The following is a 15,270-nucleotide window of genomic DNA, read 5'->3' as shown; positions in this document are numbered from 1 at the left end:
TCAACTGGGAAAAACACAGAGGTTCTGCCTCCACTCTGCACAGCACTCACAGTACCAGTGTACAGGCTGGACATGATATTCAGCAACCTCGAGGGGATCCAGTGAACCCTTAGGATGTCCCACAGGGCAGCTCGATCAGCTGAGTCGAATGCTTTACGAAAATTGACAAAGGCTGCAAAGAAACTCTGCCGATATTCGTGTTTGTGCTCCACTGGCACTGAGGGTTCTCTCAGGGGGGGCCTTCAGTTCAAATACTTGTCAGGGATTGGGTGGTGGGTTGTGTTTAAGTTCACAAGAGTATGATTTATTTAACAATATTTTAGTATAAATACACACATTTTGGATGTTGTGAACACACCACTGCATGACTTGACACCTAGATTATGCGGCACGAGTAATGTGCGATTTTTTTATGGATATCTTTATGTTGTTTGCTGTTGGCCAACATTGGTCACTGTAAGTACTTATTCCATAAAAAGCTTTGTTATTTCTGTTCTGTATGAAAACATGACATTAAAATTTTTTCTTGGGCATCAAAATTTTTGGGTGCAGTAATTATTTAATAAATCATTTAAAATGTAAGTTAATTCGAGGGTTAAAATGAATTGTCACGCCTTGCACATCATTTTACGTAGTCATAGTATACAGGCTGCTAAGCTGATCGCTATACACTTGGACTCTGTTCCAGGCTTTCAGTCGTAAATCTTGAATTTTCTTACCCATGCTGACTCTTGCTGGAGTGATTTTTGTTCCCTTTTCACTTGTCAAAGAATTTGACTTTATTTATGCTTTCTTTTTCTTTGCTTTGGTTAGCACGTTTGAGATGGTGTGATTGGAGCAAGTGCACTGAGGATGCAGTATGGACCACTCAAGCAGCTTCTTTCCCCGTCTTTCTGGGAGGCATGGAATTTAAACTCAGGATACTGCGATTTGGTAATGCTAACTACAGTGCCACCTTGTCCTGCATTAAAAAATGAGGTTTCAAAAATAAGTGAATGCAATTTGTGGACGTGATTGATAAACACTTCTCTTAATTTCACTTTTGTATTAAAGAGAACATCTTCTCAAAGTACAGGGTAGAGATTCATTCAGTGTAATATCAATGCTTGAAATGGCACTCACTTCTGTCGTTCAGATGTCTCCCTGTTAATTACTTGTTTGTTTTTTACAAGGTGGAGTCCATACGATAAACCCTGTAAATAAATAGAGTGAAAATATTCTATAAAGCTGTGGAAAGGGATGTTTCAGGTCTCAAAAAATAAAATTATAAGTTGTAATATCTAGCTTTAATGATTTGAAGACTTAGTGTAGTTAAAGGAACACTCCAACCAAAAATGATGTTTTTTTAAAACATAACTTACCCCATGTGGTTTGTAGTAGTAGACGAGACAAATTTTGAATCTCATGCTTTTATGGCAAAATTAAATATTATCATTATTATTATTGAAACTAAGTGGCATTGACATGGTATCCATGCTGGAAAGAGAAGTGAAAAATGTCCATGGAAAAAAGAAAAAGAAAAAAGTCATTTAACTTGTATTGCATAAGTGCAAAATGTGTGCGTTGTTTGCTAAAACATTATAAATGGTTAGGAAATGAAATTTCTGCATTAAATGATCAACAAGAAAGACGTCATTTCCACAATGATGTGCATTCGAATGAAAGGCAGATTTCTTCACCAGGGAATGAGGGGCAGAGGCAGATCTTCAATTCTAACGCATAGCATTGTGGGAATGACGTCTTCCTTGTTGACATTTAATGTATTAATTAACCATTAATAATATAAGACCCAAAGTTACTGTATGCGTTTAACTCTGTCCCTCTCTTGAACGCTTATTGTTACACTCCCAACGTTTGGGGATATACAGGTTACAATTGCAATGCACTGGCATCTGGGACTATGGTTCACTACCTTACTTTCAGTAATTTCTTCAAACTTTGCCTGGTGATGACTGACACTATAGCCTTCCTATTGGAAGTGTTTTTTTCTCCTCATCCCAATTGACTCAGCTGAGACAGAAACTTGGGTATCAGCCCCTGTTGGTTAAAATAGAGCAAACGTACAGGCAGGAAAGCAGGCTTTAAAACATGTGAATCTTTAAGCATTATTCAATTATTCATTGGAATTATATCAGGGATCGGTGGGATTACGTCAGGGATCGGCTCTGAGCCCTTTCTTATCTGCAGTAGTGATGGATATGTTAACAGATGAGATTAGACAGGAGTCCCCATGGACTATGATGTTTGCTGATGACATTGTGATCTGTAGCGATAGTAGGGAGCAGGTTGACGAGACCCTGGGGAGGTGGAGATATGAGAGGAGAGGAGAGGAATGAAGGTCAGTAGGAACAAGACAGAATACATGTGTGTGAATGAGAGGGAGGTCAGTGGAAAGGTGAGGATGCAGGGAGTAGAGTTGGCGAAGGTGGATGAGTTTAAATACTTGGGAGCAACAGTACAGAGTAATGGGGATTGTGGAAGAGAGGTGAAAAAGAGAGTGCGGGCAGGGTGGAATGGGTGAAGAAGAGTGTCAGGAGTAATTTGTGACAGACGGATATCAGCAAGAGTAAAAGGGAAGGTCTACAGGACGGTAGTGAGACCAGCTATGTCATATGGGTTGGAAATAACAAAAAGACTGGAGACAGAGCTGAAGGTGGCAGAGTTAAAGATGCTAAGATATTCATTGGGTGTGACGAGGATGGATAGGATTAGAAATGAGGACATTAGAGGGTAAGCTCAAGTTGGACGGTTTGGAGACAAAGTCAGAGAGGCGAGATTGCGTTGGTTTGGACATGTGCAGAGGAGAAATGCTGAGTATATTGGGAGAAGGATGCCAAGGATAGAGCTGCCAGGCAAAAGGAAAAGAGGAAGGCCTAAGAGAAGGTTTATGGATGTGGCGAGAGAGGACATGCAGGTGGTGGGTGTAACAGAGCAAGATGACAAGTACAGAAAAATATGGAAGAAGATGATCCGCTATGGCAACCCCTAACAGGAGCAGCCAAAAGAAGAAGAAGAAGAAGCATTATTCAAAATAGATAGTGCCATAAACAAAAGTAAAATAAAGTGTGGCAAGGCACACCATACAGCCTAGTACTGCTAGATGTTTAGTCTTTTCAGATGGCCCATTTCTTGTGTTACTTTAAGTGTAAACAGTAAGTCGGAGAATTCTTGGCTTGACTTTTCCCCCCTCTTGTCTTCTCTCTATGATCAGTTCGTTTATTGATCTTATAATACCAAGTATGATGTGGTTTTTTGGTCTCCGGGATTTTTTTAATTAAATTTATGTGCTTACATGGCTCATTTGCTTCTGCCATTACATTCAGAAGGCTATAGAGAGGTGTGCTTGTGTAACTTAGAAATGTGGTTTTTAAGAAGCTCTTTTGCACCATCATAAACTGTAATTTATGGTAGATACATTTGCTTATCTCTTACAACCAAATACCACCCCACAGTTGCATTCCTAAAATTGTACAGTTACGGTGCCACAGAGCTTTTACAATTTCTACTAATTAACTAATTATCAGAAAGTTCAGGTAATTCTTAAGCAAACACCAAAGCATTAACAGAATTTTTAGAATCTAAATAACACAACAAGCTATTTCAGCATAGAAAGGAATAAAGCATCTTTGTCAAAGGTCCACTTTTTAAACATTGCAAGAAAAGTAGTTTTCTTTCGAGAAATGTTCAATTCCTTTTCCCAACAACATGGAACCCCTTCTATAAATTCAAGTAGGCTCCAAGCATTGTGAAATTACAAACACTACCAAGCTAATGTTTTTTTTTTTGAAGTAAAATATTTATTTGAGTTTAAGTAACAACAAAAAATAACAATGAACAATAGAAAAAAACAATAACCAGACAGAATCTCATAAAAGGTCAAAAGAAGACAGATGAGATGAGGTGGTGAGTCCACATTTTCCATGTTTGGTCCTACGTCAGAGTGCATACGATAAGGACAGCTGCACTTTATACCCCTTTCCAGAGAAAATGTTGTTTGTTGTTACAAAGTTATGTAAATGGAGTATTTGTATCTCAACCCACATCATTTCATTTTTACATAAGTTTGCATTAAAAAAATCACACCATAATCTAGTGACTGCTTAACTACATTCTGATCAATAATGATAATTCATATATTTTTTCGACTGTAGTCATAAAGTTACGGTTAATTAAATATAAAAGTGGTTACCCTTTTTCTTTTCACAGCTTTTTGTATACTTTGTTTTATTTCTTTATTTCTTAAGCTATATATTAAAGGATTTAGCATAGGTGGCATGATGGTGGATACCATGATCATGCTGCTAGCAACAGTGGAGCTTGCAGGTTGCCTACTTGTAGGTACGACATAAATAAAGATCAGGGGAAAATAAAACAGCCCCACCACTGAAAGATGTGTGACACAAGTGCTTAGGGCCTTCTTTTTTCCATCCGCACTTGACATTTTCAACGCCAACAGGATTATTTTGGCATAGGAAAAGACAATGAGTAAAAATGTGAAAACTATGAAAATTGCAGAAAGAGTTGAGGTGTAAATTATATATCTGGTGTCTTCCAAACAAGCAGTGCGAAGCATTGCCGTAAAATCACAAAAGCAGTACGGGAGAATATTGGTGGAACAAAAGTTAAATGTTTCCGCAAAAAACATGTATACCATAACAAGGATAACCCCAAGGACATTTATACCAGCAATGGATGCTAAAATTACTTTATTTGTTATAACAGCAGGATACCTCAGGGGATCATTAATCGCTACATAACGGTCAAAGGCCATTAGAGTCAAAAGAAATATTTCTAATGCTTCCATATGATGCAAAATGAACATCTGAGCAAGGCATCCACTATGGGATATAAGATTATTATTAAAAAGTAGTATAGCTAATATTTTTAGGACAATAGTAGTACTGCAGGTCAAGTCGATCAAAGACAAGACTGTGATGCATAGAAACATAGGCCTTTGAAGCTGATGGTCAGTTATGATGATGACAATAACCATTGTGTTTCCAAAGATGGTCACCAGGTAGATAATTATGAAAATAGCACCTGCGAGTTCTTTTTCCTCAATCTCCTTCAGGCAGGACAAAACAAAATTGGAGACAGATGTGTTGGTATCATTCATTCTTGATTATTATTGTAGCCACTAAGGGAAAGAACAAAACATAAAATAACATTTACAACATCTGTTATGGGTGGTTTAGAAGAACAAATAACAGTTTAAAACTAGTACACATTTCTAGCCCGATCTCTCACTCAGTCTACCTCAGTTAAGACCGATTTCTGTCAACAAAATCATATATTTATACATTTGTAACCTAATAATCTTAAAAATAATTTCAACATTGTGATGTATTATCTAATAAATTGGTCTCTGTAGCATTGAATTGCCAGGTAAGATTGCTGCCTCAAATTTACTGTGCTGCTCTGAGCAAACCACTTAACCCACCTGCATTTTAAATGTGGTATTTCTTTAAGTACGAGGGACGTTCAAAAAGTTTCCGCACTTTTTTTTTTACCTCTATTTATTAAGAATTTCAAAAACAAATTACATCACTTTTTCTACACAGTCATCTTCCTTTACGATGCAGTTCTCCCAGCGTCATACCAATATTTTAATGCACAGTTACTACTCCTCCCGCCTTAACCATTTCCAATGAAAACACAAAAGTGCAGAAAGTTTTTGAACATCTCTCATACATTTCATAAATCTTAATCATAAAGGCTGGTATGGATAAAAATGTCAGCTAAATATATTGTAGTATCAAATTCCAAAAGTAATAATAAAATACCATAGTAAAAGAAATGTTTCTATATTCTGTTATGTTAGATCATAAAAGTTATTTTTAAAAATATTTGTAATTCATGCGATTTCTATACAATGTACATGTTAACGTTATGGACACACAAATTGCCTGAGGATTACTGCAAGCAAGAAATGACCAGAAGATGAAAACAGTCCAGGAAATCTTGGGTTAAAGGAATAGCAAGGGTCAAAAATAGCAGAATCAAAACGTAATCGAGAAAATTGAGTAAAATAAAAGTCTAAGCCAAGTCAGAAACAGTCAAAGCCAAAGGAACAAACCTAGCGTTAGGAGCTACTTGAATCGAAAACTATCACTAATGTCGAATACAAAACATTAGTGCTACCATAAGGAACTTCCCATGAAGTCACAAGCTTGACGATCACAATTATGCGATCATCGCAAATAGTGATAAAAATAAACTTTTTATTTCACCGAAGAACAAAATACACGTTAGATAAAATAAATTAAAAATATATTCATTTAAATGTGTATACATTATAGCTATATCTATTATGGCCTAGCTATAGATATCACAAAACAGAAACCAACTTATAATAAAATCCAGCAATATTCCATTTTTAGAGTGGCTACGCACAAAGTGCATGGTGTTGACAAATTTCTCTCTTGCCTCTTTTCCATTACCTAGATTGGCAACACTCCATCATGACAGTGTGGGTGACTGTCTTCAGACCTGCTGGTTAATTATAGCCAGTGGAAGACTATTAAAAGTATTTAATAATATCTTCATCAGTTTAAAGATTTACATTTCTCTGACATATTTGGAAACCCAAAGTGACTCAAAAAAGGTTTTGCACGATGGAGATGCATTTGTTTCTTTTTAGGACTGAGCAAAAGTGTAGTCTGGAAACAGACAAAGGTCACAACACAGATACGGATTGCTATCTTTTAACCAAACTCTTAGTCAAAATGAAATTGAAAGTAAACCTAAAAGTCTTATTTTCATTTTTTTCTTAACTTGTTTTAGTACTAGTATGTTGTAATTTTTAATTTCAAAAGGTCCAAACTTCAAATGCTAGGTAGTCTTTCGAAGCTGTCAATGAAAGGTAAAACAGCCAAAATAATGTTTCTCTATCCTTCTTTTCAATGTTTTTTTCAACCTTTACTGTTTTTTTTTATTTACACAGCTGGATTAGTTTCATTTTAATGCTATAACTGCATTAACCCTTTAACCGCCAACTCCCTAAATATTCCCCACGCCAGGCGAAATCTGAACAATTTTCGTTTTTTTACTTTTTTACATTTTTTTTTACATTTTTTACATTTATTCAAGCAGTATTGACCACTAAATGTTGTGCAAGTTGCCAGTGTATACACAAAATCTATAAATGTAACCTGAATTCTCAGCTAAGCAAAACATCTTGATACCAAACCATGCCCTTTTCAATGGTAGATACTGTCGAAACTGTAAGCGGCCCTTCCACGACAATAAACTTTCATCAACTGCAACTGATGGTCCTGGCATGTAGGGCAACTGAAATGCTTCAAATAAATGATCAATCAAAGGACGTAGCTTGAACAAGTGGTCGCGGTTTGGATCTTTCTTATCTGGCTCGTTTCTGTTGTCATTCAAATGAAAGAATTTCAGCAGCAAAGAGAATCGGTTACGTGTCATGACAGCTGCAAAAATAGGTGTTGCATACATAGGATCTGTAGACCAGTACATCTCAATATCTGGTTTTCTGATTATTCCCATCAACATCAAAATCCCAATGAATTTTTTCATTTCGTTTTCATCAGTGTCAAACCAAGCACGAACACGGGAATGTGGAGGTAAATTGGGATTTTTCTCAATAAACTGTGCTGCATACAGATTTGTCTGATGAACAAAATGTCTGATCAAATCAGGTGACACAAACAGCTCATAAAACTGCTCAGCAGTGTAATTGTTTACATCAACAATAAAGCCATACGTTCCCTCAAACGAATGCAGAAAAGGTAGTTCACCACGGGCAGCAGCCCAGCTGACATGCTGGGGATACACCCACTCAGCGCCGTCATCCGATGCCTCTTCATTCACAATATCATGCAGCGCACGTTGCTGCTCATCACTGTCACTAAAATCTTCTTCAGAACTGCTACAATCATGATCAGAACTGTCCAAAATCGCCTGCAAAGCCTCACTTGAAGTCAGTTTACGTTTCGCCATATTCACAGCTGTTACATGCGAATCACGTCACATGACCGGCCAAAACAACCACAGACTTGTCGAAATACAATGTAGTAATAATACCCACGCCAAACCGTCAGTTATACTACTTGCCAGGCATTCATATAACCACAGGCAAATGTGCCGGATAATTCCGGCAGTATGGCGTTAGCAATAAAACAACGGTGCCGGATATATCCGGCAGAGGGCGGTTAAGGGGTTAAATAGATAATTGCACCTTGAAAATTCAATTCAATATTCTACCAGATGTTGTATAGTTTACTTGGGACATGTGTGGAATTCAAGTCATGGTGGACACGGCCTTGTCTTATTAAATTTTGTGCACATAAACTCTCTCGATATTATGCTTAAATACAAGTAATTAATCTAATGACGTCTTTTCACATTAGTCTTATAGTTCAAAAATGTATTAAACAACATAATTGACAATGCAACACAAGGTTTAACAGTAAAATTCAAAAGAGACAAAACAGGTACACATTTGTAAAGAAACGAGAAATGAGAAGAAACTGATACAGACTAAGATGAAATATGCCAGATAATTAAAATGTAGAACAAAACTGGTCGAATTTTAAAAGTTGGTATGTTTATAGTACAGCACACAGTGATTACTTCTTTTTAATCAGACCATATCAGAGTTCAGGTAGTTTATATTGACATATTATCGAAACAAATGACTTACCAATAAAATCATTTTCCTCTTTTATGCATCATCTTCAGTGATTAGACATCTGGAGGAGAAAAGCTGTCAACATGCTTTTTGATATTGCAAATTATCACCAATATTTCTTAGGAGCATCGGACCCCCATGAATGTGAAAATCCATGAATATGTTTTAGACCCATGATTACTGTATATTCATAAGACAAAGGGTGCAGTTTGTATAAACATGTATATACAATATATGTTTATTTTTACCAACATTTGGTGTGTCATTTTTTCTTCAGTGGGGTGATTTAATGTGCTACAGCAGTGTTTTTCATATCTGTATTTCAGTGTTTTGAGAAAGGCAGGCTCTATTGTAGGCACGGAGCTGGACAGTTTGACATCTGTGGCAGAGTGACGGGCGCTGAGCAGGCTCCTGTCAATCATGGAGAATCCACTGCATCCACTAAACAGTGTCATCTCCAGACAGAGGAGCAGCTTCAGCGACAGACTGCTGTCACCGTCCTGCTCCACTGACAGACTGAGGAGATCGTTCCTCCCCCACACTATGCGACTCTTCAATTCCACCCGGGGGGGTAAACGTTAACATTATACAAAGTTACTGTCTGTTATACCTGCATTTTTATCACTCTTTAATTTAATATTGTTTTTTATTAGTATGCTGCTGCTGGAGTATGTGAATTTGGGATTAATAAAGTATCTATCTATCTATCTATCTATCTATCTATCTATCTATCTATCTATCTATCTATCTATCTATCTATCTATCTATCTATCTATCTGTCAGATCGGGTGAGACGGAACCTTGGAGATTCGCCATAGACAGTCATGAGGGGGGACACCAGAGGGAGTTGTCCTTGAAGAATTGCTGCAGACAGTCTTAGCATAGCAATATTGATTGCTTAAATTGTCCACAGCGACCTATCATGAGACACTTTGCAAACCTTTCTGATTAAATACAACAGTGTGTCACGACCCTGTGCGACCCAAAATGTGGCAACCCTCAACCCATTGTTTAAGAAACTAGGTGCTGTAATATGTCATTTTTGTGACAAAGGGTATCTGTCACCCCTGACTTCATCAAGCAAAAGACAGAAACCAATCCACCACAATGTGCAATTGTTCACGCATGCCTTCCCAACTTAGTCACCAGTTAATATAACAAACATTTTTGGCATTTGGGTGGAAACATTGATGCCCAGAGCCAACCTCCATATACTGTACCTTATCAAAAATTATTGGCATAGAAATTTAGCTCTTTATTATTTCTGCATATACAAAAAGCAATTAATCAATGCAGGTTAAGTTTGGAAAATAACCTGTGGAAAAACAGTATGGATCGTCTAGAGCTGCTAGTGATATTATAAATCTTGGATAACAAAAATAACCTAAATAGTCAGTAAAGCAAAACAAAATGCACTAATCCAGCTATAAGACACCACAAATGTATTAAAATAACACTGTCTCTCCGGAAAATTACAAATAATATGAAAATACCCCAGATTTATAAACAGATTTATAAACATCGAAGAACAATATTTTTCTTTTTTATAGGTTTAATTTGCTTAAACTGCAAATTCCTTGTTAGAAAAGTTCTTTATTTCAAAGTGTTGCTTCTGAAACAGAAAAAAAAATACACACATCCAATATATCCAAAATGTGCGCTGTCCTGACTTGATTGAGTTATACTATCCATTTGCACAGCATACCACATCTAGTAAGTTACCTTTTTAGAACAATTCTTTCACATACGATGTGGGATATACCTTCTCTTTGCCTCTTCCATGTCTTGTCTTTCAGTGGAAAATCGAAAAAAAACCAATGAATTTTATTATTATGTAGAACTCTTCAAAGTAGTGTGGTTCAAAGTCTCACTGGAAAATTGCTTATCCGTAAGATCAAGGAACTGTCTTAGGGAGCAAAGCTGGATGATCACTTCAACCTAATGGATTGGATAGACAGTTCATTCATTTAGTCATCTTATTTCAGATTCGCCTATATTGGTCTAAAGCAGTGAAGACACGAGTGTGTAAAATAAAAATATTTAACCTTTTTGTTTTTAATACTGGCATATATGAGGGGGATTGCAGCTATAATGATCATTTTCTATTCCTATTGGGATAAATATTTTTTTAACATTTCCCTGAGATCTTAATTATGCTGTGTCTATAACAACAGAGGCCCAATTAAAAATGTTGTTTGTGACATGTATACAGATTTCCCACTGTGGGATGAAACTGGTGTTAAATGCTGCTACCTGTTCATTTTAAATATCCAGTTAAAATAGTTGAACTCCTAGTTTTCTGTTCGTCTTCTTCTCAGAGTCATATTCTTCATTTTTTTCCCTTAATGACTGTCACATACTCTATTTAATGTCTGGTGCCTTATTCACTGTCTTTTATTGGTGTTGTAGTACTGTCACTACTCTGTGGGAAATTTCATTGTCACTAAAGTCGAACTTGAACAGTACTAAATAAAAGTGTGCTCTATGATTTTCTAGTGTTGTTTCTTGAGTTAATTCCTACCTTGCACCGAACTTGGATAGGTTAGACTTCAGCCCTCTGCAAAACTGAATTGAAAGAAAGGATATATCCATCCATCCATCCATTTTCCAACCCGCTGAATCCGAACACAGGGTCACGGGGGTCTGCTGGAGCCAATCCCAGCCAACACAGGGCACAAGAAAGGATATACTCTGCCTAAAAATTATATTGTTTTATATGTTACTGACCACCTGTATTTTTGTTGTGATGGCCGAGAAAAAAGTTTAATCTCATGTTTAATGCAGAACAGAGAGAAAAAAGTGTATGATGTAACAGAACTTAATGCGGACTAACGCTGTACAACCGATGTGTAAAACATCCATGAAATCTCACATTATGCTACGTAATCCACATGTCCATTATCGAGTTGTATGCTTAAAATGTGGAAAACACGCACATTTTTGCTAAAATAGTGTTAAACAGATAATTTCAGAATAATCAAAAGCACAGTAATATGTGAATTTGTTTCCTGTTAATGATGTGTGCCGATTATTTTGGAAGTATCAATTTAACGTTATTTTAATAAAAATGCATAATTTTTGCACATTTTCAGCATACGACTGTATAATGGACACAGATGTTTTTCTCACTACGATTGTTTAGCACTGGTCGTCATTGGAGTCTATTACTAACGTTCTTCACTTTGCTCTGCATGAAAAAATGAGAATATATATATAATGGCCATCACTGCAAACTACAGGGGGTAAGTAACATGTAATTTTTGGGGTGGTGTATTCCTTTAAGTGAGTTGGAGAATGTTATATTATGGTATGCTAATGTGAAGTAGAGGAATTTTTGTATTTCGAATATCCTTATCTTGAAGGGATTAATTTATAACTTAGTGTAAATTTTAAATGATCCAATACTTGTCAAATTTAATCTTGAAATATTTAAATATGTTTTCTGTTACAAACAACTGCATTTATTAAAAGAAAATTGAAAATGTTTGTGCGATTGTACAACTCTTCTAGGCAAACAATGGAGGTGTTTTAGATTCACTTTTTACTTAAAACTGACATTATGCAGGTTAGGAGCACACGCTGATACAGCACATTGCTGCACCCACCACACGACAAACCAACTAAGGATCCCAGATTACGACTCAAGTGCAGCCATGCAATGGGTGACACCTCAGCACCACACTAGTTCAGATGGAATGGAACCAGTGTGAGGTTTTTTATGGTGACTGGAGTGCCAATTCTGCCACCAGCCTCCAAGTTTTTCCCAGCAGGTTGGAGGGCCTACATGTAGGAATGGATGCAGATTAATGTCATACCCAGGACGGAGCAATTGCAGGTTAAGGGCGCTGCTCAAGGGCCCAACATAGCAGAGTCCCTTTTGGCATTTACAGGATTCGAACTGGCAACCTTCCGATTGCCAGTGCAGATCCCTACCCTCAGAGCCACCGCAAAAAACAATCCATGAATGTTTTGGCTAACAAAATGTCTTATCATTTCTGGCCATCTCTACTATTGATAAAACATTTTGAGTTAGGCAAACTATCATTTTCACTTTCTTAGTTGGCGGTCCTGTTCCACAATCCTTTTTGGTTGATTTTTAGAAAAGATCTTTATACAAACTTTGCACTAAATAGCTCCCTTTACTAAAGTCATTATAATTGTCAATCTCTTAAAGGGTGCAACAAATTATAATCAAGTTCTTAAGGCCTGTTGTGACCAACTTTGTAGTGTCCTCTGTCACCTCCTGTTCAGTCTGTCATTGAGGTTCCAGAAAGTGCCAGTGCTGTGGAAAACATCTGGTATTGCTCCAGTTCTTAAGAGGACGGGTATCTATTCATCTAATGATTGCAGACCAGGGTACTTACATCTCACATCATGAAGACTTTCAAAAGGCTAGTCCTGGGCTATATGATTCCTCTTGTGAAAGACTACTTGGATCCACACACTGCTGCCTTGGTCTGCGAATGAAGGCATTGTGGGTATTCCCAGGCCAGAAAAGTCTTTAATATTGTACTTGTATATTTAAAGAACCTTTATGACAGCTGTAACTAGACACCAATCAGTTTGGAGTATGAATGGATATCGGGTAAAATTCAATGATTTAAATTAACTAATGTGTGAGTATTCGCACATTATTCGCGAGGTGATGTCAGAGACAAAAAATTTATGGATATTCTTCTGATGAGGTTTGTTTTAGTTTGCAGTTATACTTTCTCTCCCTAAATGCATCAGAAAATAATTCTTGACCTCCCCTTTTCTTTTCTGGACGCATTATAGAAAGGTTCTCCATGAAAGTAAAGCTAGCTGCAGTCTTAGAGCACAGATTCTTCTGAAAATTTAAAGACCATTGCAAAATGATTAAATATAAATTTGTAATTATTAATAGTACAAATAATTTACATGTACTTAACTCTTTATCTATATAGTACAATGCATTAATGCATTTCATTATTAAAATAATTTGATGTCAAGTATAACTCTTGGTATTCTAAATGCTCCAAGGATTGTAAATTTAATTTGCTCTGTGTGATGCCTGCTGTTGGTCGCAACAGTTGGCACAAGATGTAGCCAGTTTAAAATGCACTTAAATAACAAGTGGATCAGGGAGCCGGTAGATTACAAAGGATTTAACCCCTTAACCGCCCTCTGCCGGATATATCCGGCATCGTAGCGTTATTGCTGACGCCTTACTGCCGGAATTATCCGGCACATTTGCCTATGGTTATGTGAATGCCTGGCGCGTAGTATAACTGACAGTTTGGCGTGGGTATTATTACTACATTGTATTTCGACAACTCTGCGCTTGTATTGGCCGATCACATGATGTGATTCGAAAGTGAAAGCTGTGAATATGGCGAAATGTAAACTGACTTCAAGTGAGGTTTTGCAGGCAATTTTGGACAATAATTCTGATCATGATTGTAGCAGTTCTGAAGAAGATTTTAGCGACAATGATGATCAGCAACGTGCGCTGCATGATACTGTGAATGACGACGCATCGGATGATGGCGATGAGTGGGTGTGTCCCCAGCATCTCAACTGGACTGCTGCCCGTTATCTGAGCCAGATAAGAAAGATCCAAACCGTGACCGCTTGTTCAAGCTACGTCCTTTGATTGACCATTTATTTGAAACATTTCAGCAGGTATTTCATCAGGTAAATACTGCTTGAATAAATGTAAAGTAAAAAAAACGAAAATTGTTCAGATTTCTCCTGGCATGGGGAATATTTAGGGAGTTGGCGGTTAAAGGGTTAATGTGCTACTGTGGTTATGGTAGATTTTGGTCAATCTTATAAACTCAAATTTTCATCAATCGGTAATTCATGACACTCTTAGTGTTATGATTGCGAAACTCACCCTATCTGAGTAAAGCAAACAAACAATGGAGGTGTAAGGCCTCAGGAATTTAGGCTTAAAGGTTTTTTAGTTGAGCAAGCCTTCAAACCTTCTCTACAGCTGAGAGCAGTTGAGATTTTTCTATTGATCATTGTTGACATAATCAAAATGCAAGTATACAAACCACCATATTGCAAATTCAATTTGTAAAAATCATGCAGACATCCAGTTTTAAAGAACATGATGGCAATTTCCCCAAGTCTGTTTGGAATGTGAGTATTGTTTTTGTATTTTGTTTTGTTTAAGTTGACTTATGGGATTAGAATACATTACAGTTGGTTTTCACAATGGATTGCTCAGGATCCGGCAGGGAGTTGGACATAGGAACTGAATTTGCACTCTTGGATTTCAAAGCTCAGTGCTTTGGCCACAAGTAGGCCCCACTGGATGTTTTGGTATTGTTTGCTGTTGATCCCCGTTGACACCTATTTTTCAATAATTCTGTTACCTTTATTCTCCACAAAAATATGAGATTTACAGTTTTTTAAAGTGACATAGGGTAAGTAAGAAATTAAAATATATTGTTTTTGGGTGGAGTGTATCTTTAAATATATTTTTGACAGTAGTGAGTAGCTCTTCTTTCTTACATAAGAAACATAAGAAATTTGACAAACGAGAAGAGACCATTCAGTCCATGTTTAGCTAATAGCTAAGATGTCCCAATATCTCATCCAGATTCTTCTTAACACTAGAATTACCAAAGCCTACAAAAACACTC

General features: G+C 36.9%; 1 protein-coding gene across 1 annotated transcript; it reads right to left on the bottom strand.

Moving 5' to 3' along the window:
• Positions 1-4,165: 4,165 nt before the first annotated feature.
• Positions 4,166-5,116, bottom strand: LOC114641193 (olfactory receptor 8H1-like). The gene has a single exon (XM_028790284.2). It carries the CDS (start codon positions 5,114-5,116, stop codon positions 4,166-4,168), a length of 951 nt encoding a protein of 316 aa, XP_028646117.2.
• Positions 5,117-15,270: the final 10,154 nt, after the last annotated feature.

This window comes from Erpetoichthys calabaricus, chromosome 4 (assembly GCF_900747795.2).
Source record: "Erpetoichthys calabaricus chromosome 4, fErpCal1.3, whole genome shotgun sequence".
Lineage (NCBI taxonomy): Eukaryota > Metazoa > Chordata > Cladistia > Polypteriformes > Polypteridae > Erpetoichthys > Erpetoichthys calabaricus.
This window is presented reverse-complemented; position numbering and strand designations above follow the sequence as displayed.

Coding starts and splice junctions, on each gene's coding strand:
- LOC114641193 (XM_028790284.2), bottom strand. CDS start 5,116: ATGAATGATACCAACACATCTGTCTCCAATTTTGTTTTGTCCTGCCTG.